The sequence below is a fragment of the Geotrypetes seraphini genome, chromosome 3 (assembly GCF_902459505.1).
Source record: "Geotrypetes seraphini chromosome 3, aGeoSer1.1, whole genome shotgun sequence".
Classification (NCBI taxonomy): domain Eukaryota; kingdom Metazoa; phylum Chordata; class Amphibia; order Gymnophiona; family Dermophiidae; genus Geotrypetes; species Geotrypetes seraphini.
Window position 1 is genome coordinate 366314040 of NC_047086.1, and position 24491 is coordinate 366338530.

The following is a 24491-nucleotide window of genomic DNA, read 5'->3' on the forward strand; positions in this document are numbered from 1 at the left end:
GGGGACACTCGAAGTTACAGGGAAATACTTAAAACTAATAGGAAGAAATTTTTTCACACAGAAAATAGTTAAGCTCTGGAATGCTTTGCCAGAGGTTGTGGTAAGAGCGGATAGCACAGCTGGTTTTAAGAAAGGTTTGGACAAGTTCATGGAGGAAAAGTCCACAGTCTGCTATTGAGAAAGATATGGGGGAAGCCACTGCTTGCCCTGGATCAATAGCATAGAATGTTGCTACTTCTTGGGTTTTGGCCACTTACTAGTGACCTGGATTGGCCACTGTAAGAACGGGCTACTAGGCTTGATGGACCATTGGTCTGACCCAGTAAGACTATTCTTATGTTCTGCAAAAAGTATGTTTGTCAGCTGAAGTTTGTATGTTGTTCTGTGCTGATGATATTTTTTTTATTAATGCCATTAAGTTCAAACAAGGATGACATTTCAGCTAAGATTACTGACTGCATGAATAGAATTGAAGATTCTTGTACAATCCCACTTTATTCCGGGACCTGTGGGTTATTTCTGTCCACCCGCCAGGATCTGTAGGAAGCCTCAAAATTTCAGAGGCTTTTACCCCCTCGCCCAACATGCTACTCTGCTCACCAAAGAGTAGCAACATTCTATGCTACCAATCCAGGGCAAGCAGAGGCTTCTCCCATGTCTTAATAAAAGACTATGGACTTTTCCTCCAGGAATTTGTCCAAACCTTTCTTAAAACCAGCTATGCTATCCGCTTTTACCACAACCTCTGGCAACGCGTTCCAGAGCTTAACTATTCTCTGAGTAAAAAAATATTTCCTCCTATTGGTTTTAAAAGTATTTCTCTAAAAGGCGTAGGAGAAATACACTGCATTTTGTTTTCCTGCTATATTTTTTCATCTCGTCTCAGTATGCCATTCTTAACATACAAAAGCCACTCCTCCACCAATCTGATCTACCATGTTTAAACATTATTTGTACTACAGCAGGGCTGCCCAAGTCCGGTCCTCAAGATCTACTGGCAGGCCAGGTTTTCTGGATATCCGCAATGAATATGCATGAGAGAGATTTGCCTGTACTGCCTTCTTGGTATGCAAATCTTTCTCAAGCATGTTCATTGGGAATATCCAGAAAACCTGGCCTGCCAGTAGATCTCGAGAACCGGACTTGGGCAGCACTGTACTACAGTATTATAGTTTCCATTGGTTGTCCTCTTTCCACCAGGTCTCTGTGGCACCTATTTACTTTCACACATTCTAACTCTCCCATCTTATTCTTGTCATTTACTTACTATGTAAATTATGATTTTCAACCTGCATAGGTTAATGGAGTTAATTTGGAAATAATTTTATTTCCATCTAAACTAAACTAAACTAAACCTTAGGTTTATATACCGCATCATCTCCACAATCGTAGAGCTCGGCACGGTTTACAGGAGTTGAGAGAGAAAGGAACTCCATGAAGGTTAAAGGATATAGAGAAAGGGTGATTGGGGGGCTTACGATGCCAAAGATGGGGTAAGTATTACATTTTTGAAAACAGCCAGGTTTTCAGATGTTTGCGGAAGAGTTGGAGAGAGCTCAGGGTCCGGAGGGGGGAGGTAAGATTGTTCCAGAGCTCAGTGAGTCTGAAGGGGAGGGAGGTCCCTAGTTTTCCTGCGCGGGAAATGCCTTTTAATGAAGGAAAGGATAATTTAAGTTTGTGAGTGGGTCTGGTGGTATTAAGATTTAAGGAGTTCCAGGTGAGTGGGATGAAGGGAGGGAGGATGCCATGGAGGATTTTGAAAGTTAGACAGGCGCATTTAAAGTGGACCCTGGCGATAATTGGAAGCCAGTGGAGCTTGGACAGGAGCGGTGAGACATGGTCGAATTTACTTTTTGCGAAGATGAGCTTGGCCGCGGCATTCTGGATCCGCTGAAGTCTATGAAGGCTTGGTAAGATTGAGTTGCAGTAGTCCAATCTGGACAGGATGATAGATTGGACGAGAACAGTAAAGTGGTTTTGATGGAAATAGGATCTTACTTTCCTTTTTTTAAATACTCCTATGTTACTTCATACATACAGTTTCTTATATCCTGAAAAATTTTAACAAGGAGTCAATGTGGTTTATAATAAGATTACTGAACAATAAATATGAACAGCGATTTGCAGGCTTAACATGAAAAGAGATATGTCTTCAGCATTTTCCTGATGTGGTAATGTGAGTTTGATTCACGCTATTACTGTGGTAGACTATGCCAGACTTTGGGACCGTGAAATTCAAAGGTAGACCCATACAACATTTTCCAGTGAACACGTGAAGGGGGAGGGAAGGTCAGATTAAAATGTTATGTCGTTCTGGAGTTGTGGAAGGAATTTGTAACATGGATACAGGAGACTAGTCTATTTGAATTCTCTCCATGTATAGCTTTATGAACAAGCAATTTTATTTTGAATTCTCTTTTTTACAGGCAACCAGTGTAATTCCTTCAGCAGCGGACTAACCCTTCAAACCAGCTTAATCAGAAAATTAGTCTGGCTGCTGTATTTTGAAGTAGTTGCAATCTTACATTCTTTTTCCGTTATGTCGCAATACAGGTAGTTACAGTAATCTAAGTAAGAGAAGAGAACTGATTGCACAACTGTCCTAAAGCTATCCTGACTTAAAACAGATCTAATAGCACTTAGTTGCCTCAGTCTGTAGAAAAAAGAATCTACTGACCAAGGTGTTAATCTGATTGACAAAAGTAAGGTCTGAATCTATGATGGCGCTTAACATTTTCAATGTTCTTTCAATCTTTAGTTTTTCTCCCATTATTAGCACTAATTCCTTATGCGGTAATGAATTGCACTTTGGTCTTCAGTTTGTTAAGCTTGGGAAAGTTCTTCTTCGTCCACATAATCAGATCTTCAATAGTGACAACATCCCTAGGCTACAAAACTTTTAGAAAAGAAATAAAGACCATACTATTCAAGAAATCCCCGCAAGTATCAAACACCGCCTCTCACTAAAGCCAACTACCCTAAACAAATAACCACACTCATTTCTTACCTCTTTGAAAATGACCAAATCTCTTTTTGGTAAGATCTTTTTGTAATACTTCCTTGATAATTCTTTTGTAATCTGCCTTGAACTGCATGGTAATGGCAGAATAGAAATCCCTAATGTAATGTTAGTGTAATGTCTTCCCTATATATTGTATATCCTCACAGGAGTCCTTAGCTGGGCAAAGCATAAGAACATCACCTGCACACGTGAATACATGAATCAGTGTTGTAGAGAATTTCTCTCCTAAGGCTCTTTAGTATATACTAAACAAGTAAGGGGAAAGTGGCAAGTCTTGTGGTACTCTTCCCAGGTTGGGGACATCTATTACCTTTTCTCACTTCATATGTTCTTTTAGTTAAGAACTCTGTGAACCATCTCAATAACATCTTTTGCAACCCCAGTTCGCTTAGTTTGAAAAGTAACAGGGAGTGATCTACTGCATCAAACGCAGCCAAGATATCAAACTGCAATAGTACTGACAGTTTGCCCTTATGACATTGAAAGCTAAGTCCTAACAGTAAGGACTCTGTGCTATGCATGGGTCTGAATTCATGTTGTGAACTATGAAAACCATCCACCTTATTCAAGAAGTCTGATAACTTCTCAAAACTCATTTATTCCACGGACAGAATCCCTAATCCCCCTTCTCCCACACCTCCCATCAACGATCTGAACTCTCCCTTTACTCCTTCTTATTGTCATATCCCTACCTAACCCCAATGTTTTGTACAACCCCTTCATGCTAACCTCAACGACTTCGTTGACTGTAAATCTGAATAACTGTAATTCTTGTAAATCTATTTAATTGATGTGAACCGCCTAGAACTCCCTGGGTATGGCGGTATACAAAAATAAAGTTATTATTATTATTAAGCTGGCACAGAATTCTATCAATTTTGCTTGCCATGGTATTCCCACTACCGGTTTGAAGTCCTCCACTTTAGTTAGACCATACCCGAAGCCTTAGGTATTGGGGTCAGTGCAATAGCAGATAGGGCTGTTGGAAACAGATCTTCCTTTAAGCTTGTATTAACAAAGTCTGTTAACCATTTCAGAAACTCGGAAGGGATATGCTCTATCTAGCATGTTAGATGGGCGCATATCTGGACAGCAAGATTTTTTTGTAAGTCTTTTCAGCATGCCAGAGACTATGTCCAGAGTGACAATCATCATTTGATTTGTAAAGTTCAATGTAATTTTCTAGTGTATGTGTAAACGTCGTCACCCTGTCTTAATCTTTTTTTTGGGGGGGGTGGGGGGGAATAGCATGCTAAACTATCCACTTCTGGTTGTTTTGTTGAAGCATAAACAAGAACCTTTTTACTCAATACTAGTGAATTGAAGATCTTGAAGAGATTATTTTGAAGAGTTGATCAGTTTGTCATAGTATTGTTTTGTTTTTGGTTTTTTGCTTGTTACTGCTAACTTATATTGTTTGACTTCTCCCCTCCATTTTATATAACAGTTCTGATTCTGGCATTTTCTCCAAGTCCTTTCCAGCTTCCATACATTTGTTTTTAATACTAATAATGGTCAGAGAACCATAGGTTGGTTTTCGGTTTCAGCTTAGTAACTTTAATTGGAGTAATTTTGTTCAGGGTCGATGTTGTTAGGTCTTGCCATGTGAGTAGAATTTTATCTACATTTGTAGTCATGTGCTCCATAATCAATTGCCAGAATATCTCTGCAGGTATCATACTGTATCTCGTCATATATTTTACTTCTTGAGGTTTTAAAGCAAATGTTTTTGACAGAATTGAATAGAAATTTAGAAGATAATTATCAGATTAGATAATTGGTTCCCATTGCAGGTGATCTTTCATCAAAGGTCCTATTATAATATAGTTTCTTTATTTGGCCAGTATCTCTTGCATTGGGGACCATGTTCTCTTGAACACTGTCAGCATTCCCCTGGGTTCTAGGTTAAAGGCTGCTCTTTCTCCTCTTTAAAAGGTTAACACCAGGAGTCTAGATCCTCCCTAGATAAGATGAAACTCATCCTTTGAGAACAGGCTTCCCCTTCTTCTGAATATTACTCATTTCCTAACAAATATAAATCATTCCCTTCCTACACATCTTTTCATCTATGCACTAACATTCTGGAGCTCTACCTGCCTCTTGGATACTGTACGTGAAACAAGAAGCATTTCCGAGAATGCTACCCTAGAGATTCTGAATGTCAACTTACCATCTTCTAAAAAACTCTAAAATGAAGTTTCTAGAATTTTCCTCCAGCAGTTTCCTGTGTCTCTGGTACCCACATGTAGTATCACAACTAGCTCCTCTCCAGCACTGTTGAAACGATACTTGAGGTCCACCACACTTGCATAAGTCAGGCAAATTACAAAGCGACCCTCATGCCCATCCATCCTTAGCTATCTACATTCTTCATATTGAATCACCAGTAAACAGCAGCCTAATCCTCATCTCCTGGGCACATACTCAAGACACATCCACATCTACCTTTCTGTATTCAACAATGAAGCACATATATGTAACACTATACAATTTTGTTCTTGATGCTGTATGCCCCAAAGTAGTAATCCATGCCACAAACCTCCAGATTTACAAACCAGGGGTGTTATCTCATCCAATGGGTGCAACATGCTGAACAAAGTTGGCAAAGGCTCCCTAAAAGAAAAGTCAGAAGACATGCATGAAACAAATTTAATGACTAGTTACTCCACATATAGCTCAATGTTTCATAAGCTAATGGTATAGAGCAGCACATGTGAGGAGCGAGGACTAATCTTTTACTTGGATTGTTTTTATTTGGTTACATAGAACATGGCAGACTCTGATTTTTATAAACAACATAATGAGCATGAAGGAACTTTCTTGTTCCTATATCCAGTTTTTCCAGCACTGTAGAAGGCCAAGTTACAATTTCAGGAGTGCAGGAATTGCCAGATTATTAATTCAGTAGTAGCTCAAGGTGAAATACATTCATATACACTAGGTTTACTGGCTTGTATTTTATTCTATGCTAATACGCTCTTCAACACCAATTTTATTATCCCACAATATTCTACCAATTTTGTTCTCTGAATGATTTACACTCAATTGTATTCTTCACTCCTACGAATACACTTTCCTGTTCTAGTTTCTTTATCTCATAGTTATCAGTCAAAGAGATGTTTTCAATTTTGCTCATTTTTCTGCAGAAAAGTTGCCTCAGCATATTTGTCCAGACTCTGTGTCTGCCATTATGAAAGTGAGATGGTGGATTCAATTTAAATCCTGAGTTTGATTTATAAAGGCACTTTATATTAAAAGACCTGTGCATTTCTCAGAGCTAAACCCCTTATCAGCCAAGAAAAACATGTCTTAACAGATTTTTTTCTTGCAATTCCACAGGTTTCCTGAAGACCGAGGTTGCTTGGTAGAGAGTCATCAGCTGTGATGCTCCTACACTAAGAAATTTACTCCTATTAGAGATCCAGCTGGAACAGAACTTTGTAATATTTCAAAGGGCTGTGGAGACTTGGTTTTCTCTCCAGGCATCTGGAGATGGCCTAGAGCAGTGGTCTCAAACTCAAACCCTTTGTAGGGCCACATTTTGGATTTGTAGGTACTTGGAGGGCCTCAGAAAAAATAGTTACTGTCTTATTAAAGAAATGACAATTTTGCATGAGGTAAAACTCTTTATAGTTTATAAATCTTTCCTTTTGGCTAAGTCTTAATAATAATATTGTAATTTATAGTTAAAGAGGCATATGATCAAAAAACTGTTTTATTTTACTTTTGTGATTATGATACATATACCAAGGGCCTCAAAATAGTTCCTGGCGGGCCGCATGTGGCCCCCAGGCCGCGTGTTTGAGACCACTGGCCTAGAGCAAGGGTTGGCAACCTGCAGCTCATGAGCCACATGCAGCTCTTCTGCAATATGGCTGCGGCTCTCCAAGCCCCGACCATTTAATCTCACTCCCAACCCCACAATTTCCCGTTCCCCTGGACCTACTGAGGCACCTGGTGGTCCAGCGGGGAGTCTTCGTGGCAGAAGTGCAGTCCTCTTGCTCCTGCCTCCTCACAGCTGCCTTCTAAAATGGTTATTGCGACCTCTCACAGTACCGCAGAAAATGCGGCAAACAGCTGTGAAAGGTCACAGCAGCCATTTTAGAAGGCAGCTGCGTAGAGGCAGGAGTGAGAGGGCCGTGCTCCTGCTATGAAGACCCTGATGGACCACTAAGTATATCGGTAGGCCTGGGGGGTGCAGAGACCTGCAAGGGGTTGGAGGAAAGAAAGAGGGGAGGGAAGAGAGAGAGACCTAGAATATCTCAAACACCCTTCTCTACCTATTGTGGCTCCTTTGTAAATCTTGGGTCAAATTTTTTGGATAAATTGGCTCTTTGCTTTAAAAAGATTGCTGATCTCTGGCCTAGAGACTAGAAAAAGTGGGAAGGGGTATTCTTTCCTCCTGATTCTGAGACTAAAGTTATCAATGTTAGGTCTCAGTTTTAAAGGAAAGGTATGTTTTTATATGTTGGCAGTTTGGCATGTGAGGGATGGAATGGTTTTATTCAAGGTCCATTCATTTTAACTGGATACCTCCCCAACTTCCCCTAAACAACCCCATATTTTACCATCCCCCTCTAAAGGAAGCAGCATACCGTTTTGAAAGATAGTAGCACCAGAGGCAGAAGTGATTGATATTGCCCCTACTTTTAGAGCTGAGTGAGAGAAAGGGGCAGCAGTCAAGAAATCCAGGAGCAGCGGAACCAAGGGTATTTGGGGATGGGTCCTTGGGTCCTAATGGATTTTTTGGATGAAGAAGTTGAGAGGGGTAGGTGCAAGGGGCAAGGGCAATTTTTGTAAGGAAGCAGAAGAAAAGAAAAGGTATAAAAGGGAACTACTGGGCCACCCTGGATCTTTCTGTAGGGAAATGGAAAGGAGAAAAAAAAAAAAGAGTATAAGACGGCTACAGAGTCTCCATGGAATTTTTCTTTTTAGGGGAAGAGTAGAGTTGGTATTATCTCTCATATATAAATGAAAATAAAAAAATTAAATTAGATAAATGAGCTTGAGCAAATACCTTGGAGGACTTGGAGAAAGTTCAAGTGAAGAGCTGCAGCGTTCAAACAACAAGCCATATTTTGTTGGCCATACATTTGCTACCTACAAGTCAAATGGTGTGAAAAGGGAAAGGACAATGAAGGTAAAGTGCAAACATCAAAAACATTTCATTTTCTCTATGAGGAAATCTTCTTCTATTCTAACAGTGAACCTTTATGAAGTTCTATACAAGTGTTATGTTACCTTGTGAAGATTGCATCAACATACACCTGTAACTTTCTTCTAAAGGCTGAAGAAGAGACAGGGGATACATGTGATGGACTTTGTCTAGAGTAGAGAGAATTTCAAAAATCCTTCATATGAGTCTACCCCAGGGATGCCCACACTTTTTTGGCTTGCAAGCTACTTTTAAAATGACCAAGTCAAAATGATCTACCAACAATAAAAATTTTAAAAACACAAAGCACACTGTACACAGAGAAAATGTTAATTATCATTTATATTTGGGGGGTTTTCAAAAAGGTGGAATTTAGGTATTCAGATCATTTTTTCATCCTTTTCAGCAGTCGTTGGAGAGAAGTGGCTTTTAAAGCCATGATTGCTCACTAGATTAAGGAAGCTGTTGCTTCCGGTATATATATATTGAAGAAGAAATTGGTTCCAGGATTCCTCAAGGCTCATTCCATTAGGGGGCAGGCTGCTTAATGGGCAGAATGCTCTTTGGTACCACCAGTGGACATTTGCAAGGTGATGGTGTGGTCATCTCTTCATTCCTTTGTTAAACACTATTGGGTGGATATTCAGGCTCACCAGAATGCCAAGTTTGGGCCTTGAGTGCTTCGGTCTGGGCTCTTTGTATCTCACCCTTAATGGTCACTGCTTTGATACTTCCCGCTGGGCTCTGTGCTGGTCCATGACCAAAGCCTTGGAAGGCGAAGAATCCAATTTGAGCTCTTTCAGAACAGCAACAATGAAAAGATGGACAGAACCATGCTTATATGCATATAGAAGGGACATCACCCAAATCCAGATTTTCAGGGCCGCCGAGATGACCAGTACCGGCAAGGGTATCAGCCAGATTAAAAATAGAAGCATTTTCAGGAGATAGCAGGGACATAATATCTGAATGGCAACTACTGCAATCGAGGTCTGCCACCGCAGGACAAGAGGATTCGTGAACAGGAAACTCCACCACCGGTACAACTGGCTGAGAAGGCCCCGACGCACCCACTGGGCGCATTGAACAAGCTGGGTCCGAAAAATACACTGTCCAGTAAGGCCGAATAAATTCCAATGAAAGGTCATACCCTGCAACCATAGCAGGGATCTGTTGAGGCACACACACCGCACCAAGAGAATCCCTGACTCAGAACGCAGGTGTTTGTCGCCAGACTCTAGAAGGACCATGGGCGATATGTTTTCACGAAGGCACGGTCCCAGTCCAGACCCCCAACCCTAGAGTACAGAGGAGGTGAATTCCGAGGTTCCCACCCCATCCTCCTTTGTGTTACGGCACGCAGTATACGGTTGCTGATCCAATGCAATCACTGAACACATCCATTAGATTAGGGGCTGAGGAGTCCATCCCAAATGATTTTTAAGCAAATTGAGGTATATTGAAGCAGAAATAAAACTTTGAAAAAAAGATCACTGAAAATCCAAGATGGTCACCACCAGCAAATTTGCACCAAAAAATGGCAAAAATAAACAAAACCTGAAAATAAAAACAGCAATTTGGGGTATGGGGAAACCTGAACCCTTCCCTCAGAAACTGTGAAAAACGACTTAACGCGATCCACAGGTCACCCTTGAAGTTCCCATAGGAAATAATGGAGGTTTACTCACTGTTCTGCAGTAGTGCTGCCTGATTCAGGAAAAAAAAATTTACATTCAATTCGATTCAGCCTATTGAATCGATTTTTCAATTCGATTTTCCTGCCCAATTAGGTGTTGTTGTTTTTTTCAAACTTCCTGGTGGGTTTATTTTATAACTAATCACCCCAGCAGTATACAATAATATAGTAGAAATCAAACAAACATACCGCTACTAGCAGACAATACACATCAGTATTGTTAGCCCGACACACTTGAAGGGCTATGGCCTCAGAATTGGAGCCTACGCACAGCAGTGAAAATCACAAACTGAGGATAATCCGCGTAGTAATACAGCTCCTGCTCCAATCATTGGCCGGTGTATAAATTTTTTAAAATAGTTTTCTAAAGCATTTCAATAGAGCTAAGACTAAACCCTGAACTTGAAAAACTTTTTCAGGGATACTTTGTGTAAGTGCAAGCCAGGATTTGAAAAACATAGACCAAAAAAGACTTATCTTATTGCTGACTTGTCTTTAAAGAGAAATTCAGTCACTAGTGTTTGTTTGCTGACGCGGCCAGCGTTTTGCGGGAATTTTAGGCATCTGCTGCGTCAGGGCCACCAGGACATTCAAAATCAAGGCTCACTGCAAATTAAGAACAGAGTTAAAACATTCAAACTCCCAAAACCCAAAGAAATAGTAAAGCAATATAACAACACTCACATCACTTCACTCGGTCACAGGATTTCAAATCGTGTTAAGATGGCAGCCGGCTACGTTTTATAACCATTACGTAACGCACCGTAATGATGTCACGGTTCACTGATCACATTGTAAACACTAATAAAAATGTTGCCACTCAAATGATCTATTAAGGCCTGTTGGCCACAGTGTGTCAAGCCTATTGATCCAGCGCTGCTCCCTCTGTGCAAGATACCTTCTAAAGTCCCCCCCTCTACTGCTCGGCTGAACCACCTCCAGGATTAAAGCTTTTAGAGACGCAAAATCGTGAGCTCTTTCAATACAGTGTTTAGCTAGTGGAGCCCCAACTATCTTATTCTTGATATTACTCTTATGTTCTGTGAGTCTTGTGGTAAATTTCCGAGATGTCTGACCCACGTATATTATATCACAGGGGCATTTTAGAATATATACCACACCGCAAGATTTACAGTCAGAATTGTGACGTAAACTGTACTCTTTTTTGTCTCTAGGATTACAGAAACTGTTAGTACATATCATGAGCTTACACATCTGACATGTTCCACACACTTTGTGTCCCATCCACACCTGCTCCCACCCAGGTCTAACATTAGGCAATACAGAAGGGCATAAAATCTCTTTCAAATTTCTGGTTCTACGGAAAGCTATCCTCAAATTGTAGGTTTTAAAGGTACCAGAGGTCTGTAAAATCACCCAGTGTCTTTTAAGTGAGCGGACCAACCGGTGACACTGACTTGAGTATGTTACAACACCATTCTAGTGACTATAGATATGTGCTCTCTGTACACAATTATACCTCAGACTGAAGCACTACAAATAATTCATGACACCCTAGAGAAAAGATTGAACCCCAAAGTACCAACTAAGTTCATTTGTTCTCTGGCGAATATAGTGCTGTGTGATAGCTTTTTTATGTTTGAAGAGCATCTTTTCCACCAGAAATCTGGGATTGCAATGGGGATCACGATGGCCCCCGCTGTTGCAAATTTATTTATGGACAGGTTTGAATGTGACTCGGTGTATGAGTGTGAGTTTTTCAAGTATGTGGCTTTTTGGACCAGATACATTGATGATATTTTTTTAATGAAAAATTTTTTGTGTATTTGGACGCCTGTCACCCTAAAGTACGTTTCACCCATGCTTGTAGCACTAACCAGATTTCTTTTCTCGATGTATCTGTTGAAATCAGGGATGGGGTTTTCTGTACATTACTAAACCTACTGATTGTAACTCCACTCTCCATTACTCAAGTGCCCATTCTAGCTCACTGAAAAAAAGTCTCCCCTACTCTCAGTTCTTACGGATTCGTAGGATTTGTTCCTCAAAACTGGACTTTAAAAGACAGGCTGATGTTCTTAAACAAAGATTTCTGGCTCGGGGCTATCCCCTAAAAGTTGTTTCTGCAGCATATAAAAGAGCACTATACTGCGATAGGGAGAGTTTGTTTGCCCCTAAGAGATCTGATTTTCAGAAATCGGGTGAACAGTTTATGACATGTGTTGTAACATACTCAAGTCAGTGTCACCGGTTGGTCCGCTCACTTAAAAGACACTGGGCGATTTTACAGACCTCTGGTACCTTTAAAACCTACAATTTGAGGATAGCTTTCCGTAGAACCAGAAATTTGAAAGAGATTTTATGCCCTTCTGTATTGCCTAATGTTAGACCTGGGCGGGAGCAGGTGTGGATGGGACACAAAGCGTGTGGAACATGTCAGATGTGTAAGCTCATGATATGTACTAACAGTTTCTGTAATCCTAGAGACAAAAAAGAGTACAGTTTACGTCACAATTCTGACTGTAAATCTTGCGGTGTGGTATATATTCTAAAATGCCCCTGTGATTTAATATACGTGGGTCAGACATCTCGGAAATTTACCACAAGACTCACAGAACATAAGAGTAATATCAAGAATAAGATAGTTGGGGCTCCACTAGCTAAACACTGTATTGAAAGAGCTCACGATTTTGCGTCTCTAAAAGCTTTAATCCTGGAGGTGGTTCAGCCGAGCAGTAGAGGGGGGGACTTTAGAAGGTATCTTGCACAGAGGGAGCAGCGCTGGATCAATAGGCTTGACACACTGTGGCCAACAGGCCTTAATAGATCATTTGAGTGGCAACATTTTTATTAGTGTTTACAATGTGATCAGTGAACCGTGACGTCATTACGGTGCGTTACGTAATGGTTATAAAACGTAGCCGGCTGCCATCTTAACACGATTTGAAATCCTGTGCAGCGGATGCCTAAAATTCCCGTGAAACGCTGGCCGCGTCGGCAAACAAACACTAGTGACTGAATTTCTCTTTAAAGACAAGTCAGCAATAAGATAAGTCTTTTTTGGTCTATGTTTTTCAAATCCTGGCTTGCACTTACACAAAGTATCCCTGAAAAAGTTTTTCAAGTTCAGGGTTTAGTCTTAGCTCTATTGAAATGCTTTAGAAAACATTTTAAAAAAATTTATACACCGGCCAATGATTGGAGCAGGAGCTGTATTACTACGCGGATTATCCTCAGTTTGTGATTTTCACTGCTGTGCGTAGGCTCCAATTCTGAGGCCATAGCCCTTCAAGTGTGTCGGGCTAACAATACTGATGTGTATTATCTGCTAGTAGCGGTATGTTTGTTTGGGTTTATTTTATAGCCTATTCCCCTTTGCCCTCTCCTATCCACACTGGCAATGTGGTGTAAACAAAATAAACAAACAAAAAAAGACTTTTCCTCACGTTCGCAGCTCTGGCAAGATACACATTTCAAATTTGACATATTGTAATCACAAAACAGAAAATAAAATTATTTTTCTACCTTTTGTTTTCTGGTCATTATTCAAATCATGTTGGTCCGAGGCTCTGGTTGTCTTCCGATAACTCGCTTGCCAGAGCCTCCTGCCCATTGTCGTTTCCTTCTTTCTCTGTGCTAACCATCCATCTTCCATCTCTGTCCTCCCCTTCCATTTCCCTTCCCTCCCCCGGTGGTCTGGCATCTTTCCTTTTTTTGTCTCCATCCCCGCAGTTGCAGCGATAGACTCCACCATCTCCAGACCCACCATCTCTCCTTTTCTCAACTACCCTTTCATCCAGCATCTCTCCCACCTTCCCCACCACCCCAGGGTCCACCAGCTCTCCTTTTCTTTTCCCAACTACCCTCTTATCCAGTATCTCTATCCTCCACCACCACCCCCTCCACACCATCCCTTGTGTTCAACTTCTCTCCCTTTTTGTTCATTTCCTCCCTAAATCCCATTGCCACCATATCTCTCCCTCTCCTCTGTTTTTAGACCCATTATTTCTTCCCCCCACCCTCCTTCCCCCTAGTCCGGTATATGCACATCTCTTTGAAGCCCCCCTTTCCCTCCCTCTGTGTACTTTTACACCAGGGACCCCTCCCCTGAAGGCCTGCATGTTTCCCCTTTCTTTGCAGCGTCCTCCAACTTCCCCCCCTGGCCTCCCGGTCTTAGTTTCAGCTAATTACCACAGCCTGCAGAGAGGACCACCAGTACTGTAGTGATCCTTGCAGGCTGCCAGCGGCCTCCGCAGCACATTCCCTCTGCCGTGATCCCATCCCTCCTCTGACATCAGGGGCAGGATTGCGGCAGAGGGAACGTGCTGCTGAGGATGAAGGCAGCCTGCAAGGATCACTACAGCACCAGCGATCCTCTCTGCAGGCTGCCGTAATTATCTGAAGCTAAGAGCGGGAGGCCAGGGGGAAGCCAGAGGACGCTGCATAGAGCACCTAAGCACTGCAGCACTTCCTGACTGACCCTCCCCCCTCGCCCCCTAAAGCATGAGCAGCAGTGGACGGCCAGCAAGAGGCAGCACTGCCGCTCCTTCTTTAGGAGACCTGAAGGCATGGAGAGGAGGGTTGGTCATCGAATCGGTGAGGCTGATATTTTAAAAACAAATCGAATCAAATCAATTCACCTGAAGTGAATCGGTGAATCGGAAATCGGGTAGCACTATTCTGCAGTACCTTGCCTGTCAAGCAATTTTAAAAGCAGTTGAAGAGAGGTAAAATATTTTCTGCCTCAGAAAGTTCTCCAAATGGCCAGAGCTGAAGATCTTCAGACTAACAGCCAGCCGGACACAGACTGTGACCTGCACCCCCACAGATCCTCGCCACACGGTTAGAAGTGGGAAAGGCAGCCTGCACTTGAAACCTGAGTAGGTTTCTCTCCAGACAGCCTGTGCTTAAACTCATGACAAGGTCAGCGGGCAAGCAAACTCCCAGGGGAAGGGTCCCCAAATTCTGGAAGGGTGGCACACAGAAGGCTGGCTCCACAAATCCACCAGAGTTTCTCTATGACGCAGCAATCCAGCATCGCAGGACTGTGTGCTTTCCTCCAACAGGGGACCACCAGGAAGGGGTCTCAAGGCACTGAAGCCACCAAGAAAGCAAACTTTAAGCAAAAAAAACAAAACAAAAAAGAAGCAGAGTAACTGCAAAAAACTTCTGCATGGATTGCTTGCAGAAATTGTAGCTGGATATGTTTGCTAGCTCTCAAGCTAAGGGGGTGGAGTATGAGCTCAGAAAAGTGCTTGGATTTCTGCAACTCCCAGACTGTGGGTTGGGATTGAACACCTCGCATCTAGAATCCAGAAGGAACGTAACAGTATATATATTTGTTTGTGCTTGTTTTCTAGGTTTACGCTTATAACCCCGAGGTAGGCACTTGCCAAAATTCACTGTGCGACTCCTTTTTATTAGATTTACTTTTACCGTACTGCAGGCATTTCTGTTCTGCTCTATATCCAACTCTTTGCTACTTGGTGCTATTTTTTTGTAGGATTCTGCTTCTATGGTGGATGCTTATAACTTTGTAAACATTGCAACACTGTTGTACCAGAAAAGCACTGGAATCATGACCTAAAAGAATCATGAAGAATGAAGAGATTATGATCATTTGAAACATTCCCATTCTGACTGACAAAAATCTGAATAAAAGGAAACCAGAAATAATGGTGAGAGAAAAACACCAAAAGGCATTGATCATTAAGATGTCAGTCCCAAATACAGTGCTGTGAAGCAGTTTTGCATCACCTTGTCATAAAAATTTCTAGGACTGTGTGTTAGTATGACAAATTCTTTTCCAGAATTCCAACAAAATGTTCATGCTTATTATCAATATTTTCATTTGTGCATTCTCTCAGACTATAAATTTCTCTCAGAATGTCAACTGAGTTGTTATGTGCTCTGGGGCAGTGAGAGGTGGGGGGAGGCTTATCTATACTGCTGTGCAGTGCCAATACATGTATCGTATCGGAACCACAGTTAAATAAAATAATACAACCATCAGATACACTGATGTTAATCTCTTCTAGGAATTCATTTTTATTTAATGTAGTGACCCTGAAAAGAGCCATTTGAACAGTTTTGGTGGTCCATCCTGCTTGTTGACAGAGACAAAGCATTAACATGCTTTTTTGACCCCTGCCACACACTAAGCTCATGATTCCAATACATTGTCCATTGTAAGTCCAAGATCTTTTACTGTGTACCTATAGTAAGGATTATTTTCCCTTTTGCATTACTATGCATTTTCACACATTAAAATATTTACCATTTAAACTGAAAATAAAATATAAAGCAGCAACAACAAAGTCCAGATTTCCTTTACAAAGTGTTTGTAAGGGCTAAACATATGTTGACTGCAGATGGCAACACCCTTCCCCTCCCTGTCCTTTTTTCCTTAATTGTTCTCTTTTTTAAAATATTGTAGTTCCTCCCCTTTTTCCATTTGTTTCTGTCCATCATTGTCTGAATTTATTATGTAGATTCTATTTGTCAAATGTCCACCCCTATTTTATATGACGAAAGCTGTATTTTTATTGTACACTGCTCAGAAGTCTGATTGAGCAGTATAAGAAATTTTAAATAAACTTGAAACTTATGGCCCTAGAAAAGGCAAGCTTGCTGCTGAGAAAACCAGAAGAGAAACGTGTGTTACCTGAAAAGGCAGAGGAACAATATAATCCTTTCCATCAATGCTATGGATGCTTATGCAGGAGCTCTGCAGTACACAAACACATTTTTCTACTTTGACAGGACCTGTAAGTGGGAGAAAAATATAAAAATTCAAACTATCCAACTATGATGCCATAGTAACGTTCTTGTAGTGCCCTACTTTTCCTTCTGTTATCACACAATAAATAAAACAGCAGTGTTCTCTGCAAAAGGTTTTGCCAGCCAGGTGGCATGAAGGAGTAGACAGGTGAGGTTGAGGGTGGGGGAGTACTAGTGAACTGATCATTGGAACAACAGGGTAGTTGCCCAAGGCCCACAGTACAAGGGGACCCACTCTCTTCTAATCTCTATCTAGCCTAAGCACTTTTGATAGGTGGTTAGGGACCCATAATTTTTATTGTCCGGAAGCCCAGATCACTGCCAGTCAACCCCAGCTGCACAATATTATAAAGAAATTTTGTTAGATTAGTCAAGTGGTCCTGTGGAAATAGGGACTTGTTGTTACCGCCTTTTTGTAGTACTGGTATTGAAAGCATAGTAACATAGTAGATGACGGCAGATAAAGACCCGAATGGTCCATCCAGTCTGCCCAATCTGATTCAATTTAAATTATTATTTTTTTTTTTCTTCTTAGCTATTTCTGGGCGAGAATCCAAAGCTTTACCCGGTACTGTGCTTGGGTTCCAACTGCCGAAATCTCTGTTAAGACTTACTCCAGCCCATCTACACCCTCCCAGCCATTGAAGCCCTCCCCTGCCCATCCTCCTCCAAACGGCCATACACAAAGCATTTTCCCTATCTGTCCCAGTGGGCTCACACTCACTCTAATGTAACTGGGATAGTGGGGGATTAAGTGACTTACCCAGGGTCACAAGGAGCAGCACGGGGTTTGAACCTACAACCTCAGGGTGCTGAGGCTGTAGCTCTACCACTGCACCACATTCTCCTGTAGTGCATAGAGAGGTCATATTCAGTGGGACTACTAACACAAATGGCATATAGATATTTATATCTGTAAATTATGCATATTTTCAACCAGGCTATGTGTTCAAGCCTGACAGCTGAAAATGCTGGCATAATTTTAAACTGATAACTTGTCCATTTAAGACATTTCTTAATTCAGGTTGAACATATAAAAGTTAGACTGGTCAAATATCACCATTCTCTGTATAATTTCTTGCCTTGCTCCAACTGAAAACAACTTTGGCTACATAGGGCTCTTTTTACTAAGGTGCACTAACCGATTTAGCGCATGCTAACAATTAGAACATGCTAAATGCTAAGATGCCCATTTTATTGCTATAAGCACATTAGAATTTAGCACACAAACCCCCCCTTTTTATAAAACCGTAGCATGGTTTTTAGCTCTGGCCACGGCATTAACAGCTCAGACACTCATACGAACTCTAGGAGTGTTAGAGCTGTTACCATGGCGGTCGGTGCTAAAAACCCACTACAATTTTGTAAAAAGGGAGACAATGATTAGCACAACTTAGTAAAAGGAGTCCATAGTGACTTATAGCTGAATGTTGTCTCAATAAGTGCCAGTAATTAAAAAAGAAATCATTTACACTGCCAGCACTTATTGTATTTACTGAAACTAAACTGTGATATGATATTGAGAAGGTTTTTCAGATGTTGTGAATTGTTTTTTTAATACAAAACTCTGGGTATTTCCAGATGCTGCATGGTCTACCCAGGCCCAAAGGAGACAGTATTTTTAATGAGACCAGGAGTTATACAACTTACCTTGAAATTTCGGTATACCGTCAAAAGTGCAGACATTGGCACGCTGACAATCCCACCCTGACATTTGTGAGCAGGACAAATGCATGCCGCCGCTTCCGTCAGTTAGAGGCCTTTCCATTTGCGTTTTGAGGGGGGGTATGGGGGGAACCCTCCCTCCACTACACTTACAACTCCTCGTGCTCCCATTGAGGGTGATCCCCCCATAACACTAAAAACTCCCGAAGAGTGAAAACAGGAAGGAGGACAGAGTTTTCAGTGTACTGGGGAGGTCCCCCCAGTACATTGAAAACATCCCCAGCGGAAGTGCAAGGACTTGTAAGTGTAGTGGGGGAGTTCCCCCTCATAGCGCAAAGGGGAAGGCCTGAAAGTAGCGGTGCGCATTTGTCCTGCATGCAAATGTCAGGGCGGGATTGTTGGTGTGCCAATGTCCGGCACGCTTTTGACTGGTCACCGAAATTTCTATGTAAATGCTTGACAAAAGGGTACGTTTGGGTTTTTTTTAATTTATTTTTTGAACCATCACAATTGTCTTATTTCTTAAGTGATAAAATCCTGGTATCCTCCTCTCCATTGGGAGATAAGTTACTTAATATTATGGGAGAATCATCCTGATTACACACCTGTTCCTAAAGTATCTAGACAACTGATCCTCTCTTCTCTCTCCCCTCTATAGCGATTAACTTGTTCTATTGATCACTCTCTCCTCAAAAATGGATTTCCTGTCCTATTAACCCTCTTTCTTCCTCCCCTCTTAAAGTCAATCAATTTGTACCTTTGCTTAATCTTTGTAAACCGCATAGAACTTCAGGGTATTGTGGTATATAAGCTGTTGTTATTATTATTATTATTATTATTATTATTATTAATTATAGTAGACAAATGTCTAGATTTTTCAAGCGCTTCATTTTCTTCTTTTTCCTCTGAATTAATGGGGAAGGGGGGTTCAATATTTTCTGGACTGTAGATTATGTAAACACAGTAAACAGGATGGAGGAGTAGCCTAATGGTTAGTATAGTGGTCTGAGAGCCAGAGGAACTGGGTTCAATTCCCCCTATAGCTCCTTGTAACTCTGGGTAAGTCACCTAACCCTCCACTATCCCAGGTACAACATAAATGGCTGTATATAATATGCAAACCATTTTGATTGTAATCACAGAAAGATAGTATATTAAATAGTAAATCAAATCCTATCCCCTTTCTCTCACTGAATTAATTTTCTTTCTTCTTTTCATTCAAGTATTACTATGTTTCATAATTTCCTTTACAAGTGAATCTTGGTTGTATACATTATAAAATTGTATAAATAATTTTTAAAAAGCACTTGCTGTATGCTGTCGGGACTTGCCAATCGCTTAAATGCTTTTGAATAGAGTGATCCAAGATTGCCTCGTGAGAGCTGCCTCAAAAAGTTCAGGCTCTGTGACCTCTCATTCTGAAGAACAGGGAAGATGTGAAAGAGGAAGCAGAGAAAGAAGCGTAAGGGGAAGTAGAGACACTTTCCCTCTGAGTTTGCAACTCCTTACAGCCAAGGCTACCAACATTGAAGCCTTTTCCATTGCTAAACTGCTGATCTACACAATCTTTTGAAGAAACTACCCTGATCAATGGGAAGCATCTCCCCTATCTGCATTGGATCCATAGGCCAAACAAGGGCTGCAGCAGTCAGTGTCGCAAGACAGTATCTCTTCTGGAGAGGATAGCCCTCAGCAGTTTAGAGCATCCGGATTTGCTTCACAGCGGGGAAAGGTTCCAGACCAACAGCCAAAGATCTGCATGGATATTTTGCCAGGTTCTGATGGGTCAATCACTGCTTGAATCTCTGAAGACCCGCACAGTCTTTGATAAGACTACACAATGTTACACAAGATTTTAGTGTGGAAGGTTTGCCTTCATTGCACACTGCTTTTACTTCATTAACTAAATTTTTAGTTCATTGGTGGTGAAAAATGATAATACCTTAATATCCTTGCAAAATCAGGTTCAAAAAGGTAACACTGCACTTTCTGGGACTGAAAATCAAACCGTCTTGGTGAATGACAAGAAAATTACTAATAGGCATATTTGGAAAATACAATGAGGTTTTCAAACCTATGATTCTTAAATTTTCTCAAACATCCACTCTTTTCTTCTAATCAAATTCTTCTGAAGAGTTATTTTGAGAAAGTTATTTTGTTACCAAATGAAGCCTGTCCATCATTAGACCCGAAGTTTCAACATTTCAGAAAAAACCTTCTGGGGTGGTTCAAATTCAGGACTTGGAAGAAATAATTCAAGGTTGTCTATATTTGACAGCATTTCTTGAAAAATCAAATATAGAGCGCGTGATTCAAGGAAGTCGCTCAGCACTGAGCAGCAGCACCAAATCGCGCACTTGCTCGTGCTTCTCAGCGTCTGAAGACACTCATGGCAGCCAGTTAACAGCGGGGCAGAAACTTGGAAAGTTCACATCTGCCCACTGCACCTCTACTGGCGATCAGCAATAAAGGTATGAGGCTAGGATAGGGAGGACAGCAGGGTGCAGAGCCTGGGAGGGAGGATGCAGAGTCTGACAGGGAAGGAAGGGTGCTGGGTGCAGAGTCTGACAGGGGAGGGAGGGTGCAATTCCTGACAAGGGAGGAAGGGAAGGGTGCTGGGTGCAGTGCCTGACAAGGGAGGGAGCTGGGTGCAGCGCCTGTCAAGAAGGGAGCTGGGTGCAGTGCCTGACAGGGGAAGGAGGGAGGGAAGGAAGGGGGCTGGGTGCAATGCCTGACAGGGGAGGAAGGGAAGGGAGCTGGGTGCAGAACCTGACAGGGCAGGGCACCTGAATTTTAAGCTGCCCGACATATTCGAGTCAACCATTTTTCCTCCTTTTGGGGGGGGAAGGGGGTCTCTGCTTATATTCAGATCGACTTACATTGGAGTATATATGGTATGTCCTTTCTCATGTACGGCGACCAGTTTTGGACGCAGTATTCCAGGTGGGGAGGGCGTACCATGGCCCGGTATAACGGCATGATAACCTTTTCAGATCTGCTTGTGATCCCCTTCTTAATCATTCCTTCAAGATACAGATTTTTTGAACTATAAAAAGTTTTTGTCTATTAATGAATTATAGTTTCAAAATATATGGATATTTTGTGATTAAGAATACACAAGAACATAGCAAGAAATTTCTTCAAATGAGGCAACAGCTGGTTTCATGGAGCCAGGTTTGTCTTAAGAATTCCCTATAAATGTCTTGTGACTTACTCTACATATACAGTAAAAATATACTGTTTCTGGAAGCAAAGACAGGAAGATTAGGTACTTACCCTGATTATTTTAATTCTAATAAATAGGCACATCATTCTTGAACCTGGTCGCAAGATGCTCGTCTCAAAACATTTAACACGAAATAATCATGAACGAAGTGGAACAAACAAGCCACCTACCTTAATGCAAACTGGAGCTCTGGATGATACTCCTTGATCCCTTTGTGATAGCCATGGTCTCCTCTATCCTTGATCTTGCTGGATAGAAACAAGATATCTTGCAATCAGACATGTCTGAGACAGTAAGCAGGCTAAAGAACATCTGACAGGGCAGACTTCAAGAATGACATGCTTATTTACTAGAAAGATTATCAAGATAAGCACCTAATCTTCCTTTCTAGTGCAATAGGCACATCATTCTTGAACACTTGGGATGTATCAAAGCAGTCCTCTGAATCTAGGGCAGGACAGATGAGCCTGCAGAAAGTACTGAAGACCTAAACGCAGTATCCAATTTAGCCACTACATCCACACTATAAAACTTTGTGAAAGTATGGAGGGAGGACCATGTGGCCACTCTGAAAATTTCCTTAGGGGAAAACTGCTCTAGACTTCGCCCTGGAGGATGCTATTCCCCTAGTGTAATGCATCCATGTGGAGACAGGAGGTTGCTTCCTGCTCCCGATATAAGTTGAAGAAATGGCTAAACGAATCCATCTTGAAATGGTCGCTTTTGAAACCGGGCAGCCCCAGCAGGTAGAACCTGCTAGAACAGTGGAACTCAATTGTGGCTGCCAGATAACAAAGTAACATTCTGCGAACATCCAGAAGTCTCAAGATTTTGTCACTCTTCTTGGACCCTGAGGACACGAAGGCAGGCAGCCGGACGTCCTGTATCTTAGGATATAAGCAGGATAGCAATTTTTAAAAATAAATAAATAAAGGGAAAATACACCTGGGAGCTGTAAATGAAGGCTCATGGTAACACTGCCCAATAAAAGACCAGTTTCAGTAAGCAGATGTTTAGCCAATACAATATAGTATCATACCTGTTAATATAACAAAAAACTGGCAGTATTCCATAGTCGACCCAAAGGCAAAAGAGAGCCGTCGTGGCTTACCAAAGAGGTGAAGGAAGCCATAAATGAAAAGAAGGACTCCTTTAAGACGTGGAAATGCAAGAAAACATCCGAAGCTTGGAACAAACAGAGAAAATGTCACACATTGGCGGTTAGGGTTGCCAAAAAGGTCCACGAGGAGAAAATAGCGCGAGAGGCCAAAAATTTCAAGCCCTTTATTAGATACGTAAAAGAGAAAAAACCCGCATGGGAGGCAGTGGGACCGCTGGACGACCTGGGAGGAAAAGGATGCGTTAAGGATGACAAACAAATTGCAGACAGACTGAATTCCTTCTTTGCGTCTGTCTTTACAAAGGAAGACACCGCAACAATACCTGACACAGTGAAAGTGTTCAAGGGAGTCGTACAGGACAGCCTCACCACAGTAGAAGTGGACTTGGACCAGATTTATCACCAGATTAACAAACTTAAAAGTGATAAACCTCCTGGACCGGATGGAATTCATCCAAGAGTCCTAAAAGAACTGAAATTTGAAATTGGAGAACTATTGCAAAAACTTGCCAACCTGTCAATCAAAACAGGACAGATACCGGATGACTGGAAGATAGCGAACATCACGCCGATATTTAAAAAAGGATCAAGAGGAGTGCCAGGCAACTACAGACCTGTGAGTCTCATGTCTGTCCCTGGAAAGATGGTTGAGGCGCTGATCAAAAATAGCATAGTCCGGCACCATGTTTGACAAACCTACTTCAATTTTTTTAGACAGTGAACAGACAAATTGATAGTGGAGAACAGGTGGATATTGTATACTTGGACTTTCAGAAAGGTTCCACATGTAAGACTTCTCAGGAAATTACAAGGCCATGGAATAGAGGGAGATATACTAAGATGGATAGGCAAATGGCTAGAGAACAGAAAACAGAGAGTGGGCATAAATGGGAAGTTCTCAGAATGGGAAAAAGTGACTAGTGGTGTACCCCAGGGCTCGGAACTTGAACCCATCTTATTTAATATTTTCATAAATGACCTGGAAGAAGGAACATCCAGTGAAATCATCAAGTTTGCAGACAACACAAAGCTATGCTGGGCAATCAGATTGCAGAAGGACAGCGAGGAACTCCAGAGCGACTTGAATCAATTGGAGAAGTGGGCAGATAAATGGCAGATGAATTTTAATGTGGAATAATGCAAAGTGATGCATTTAGGCAGAAAAAATAAAGATCACAAGTATAGTATGTCAGGTGTAACTCTGGGAAAGACCGAACAGGAAAAGGACCTGGGTGTACTGATAGATAGGACCCTGAAACCGTCGGCACAATGTGCAGCAGCGGCGAAGAAAGCAAATAGAATGCTAGGCATGATAAAGAAGGGAATTACGAGTAGATCAGAGAAAGTTATAATACCGCTCTATAGAGCCATGGTCAGACCACACCTGGAATACTGCGTCCAGCATTGGTCTCCATACCTAAAGAAGGATATAAAACTGCTAGAGAGGGTGCAGAGACGAACAACGAAGCTACTGAAAGGTATGGAGAACCTGGACTACGAGGAACGACTTAGGATACTGGGGTTGTTTTCCCTTGAGAAGAGGAGACTGCGAGGGGATCTGATCGAGACTTTCAAAATACTGAAAGGATTCGACAAAATGGAGCAGGGAAAGCAGTTATTTACAATGTCCAATGTGACACGGACAAGAGGACATAGACTGAAGCTGAGGGGGGACAGGTCCAGGACGAATATCAGGAAGTTCTGTTTCACGCACCGAGTGGTGGACACCTGGAATGCTCTCCCAGAGGAAGTAATTGCAGAATCCACCATTCTAGGATTTAAGGGTAAACTAGATGCACATCTCCTTAAGAGTGGCATAGAGTGATACGTGTATGGGTAAATTAGATGCACATCTCCCTTGAGAAG

General features: G+C 41.7%; 1 protein-coding gene across 4 annotated transcripts in view; it reads right to left on the reverse strand.

Annotated features, from left to right (window-relative positions):
* The window catches only part of ANAPC1 (anaphase promoting complex subunit 1), a 261021-nt gene that overhangs the window by 227431 nt on the left and 9099 nt on the right, over window positions 1-24491 (reverse strand). For all 4 annotated transcript variants that reach the window (XR_004538746.1, XM_033936934.1, XM_033936932.1 and 1 more), the window contains exons 5-7: window positions 16499-16599; window positions 8040-8122; window positions 5562-5635 (exon numbers count right to left, since the gene is read on the reverse strand). Coding sequence is in view for 3 of the 4 variants with exons in the window: in XM_033936934.1 (XP_033792825.1) it covers window positions 5562-5635; window positions 8040-8122; window positions 16499-16599 (258 nt within the window). In the remaining variant the exon portion in view is untranslated. The remainder of the gene's footprint in view (window positions 1-5561; window positions 5636-8039; window positions 8123-16498; window positions 16600-24491) is intronic.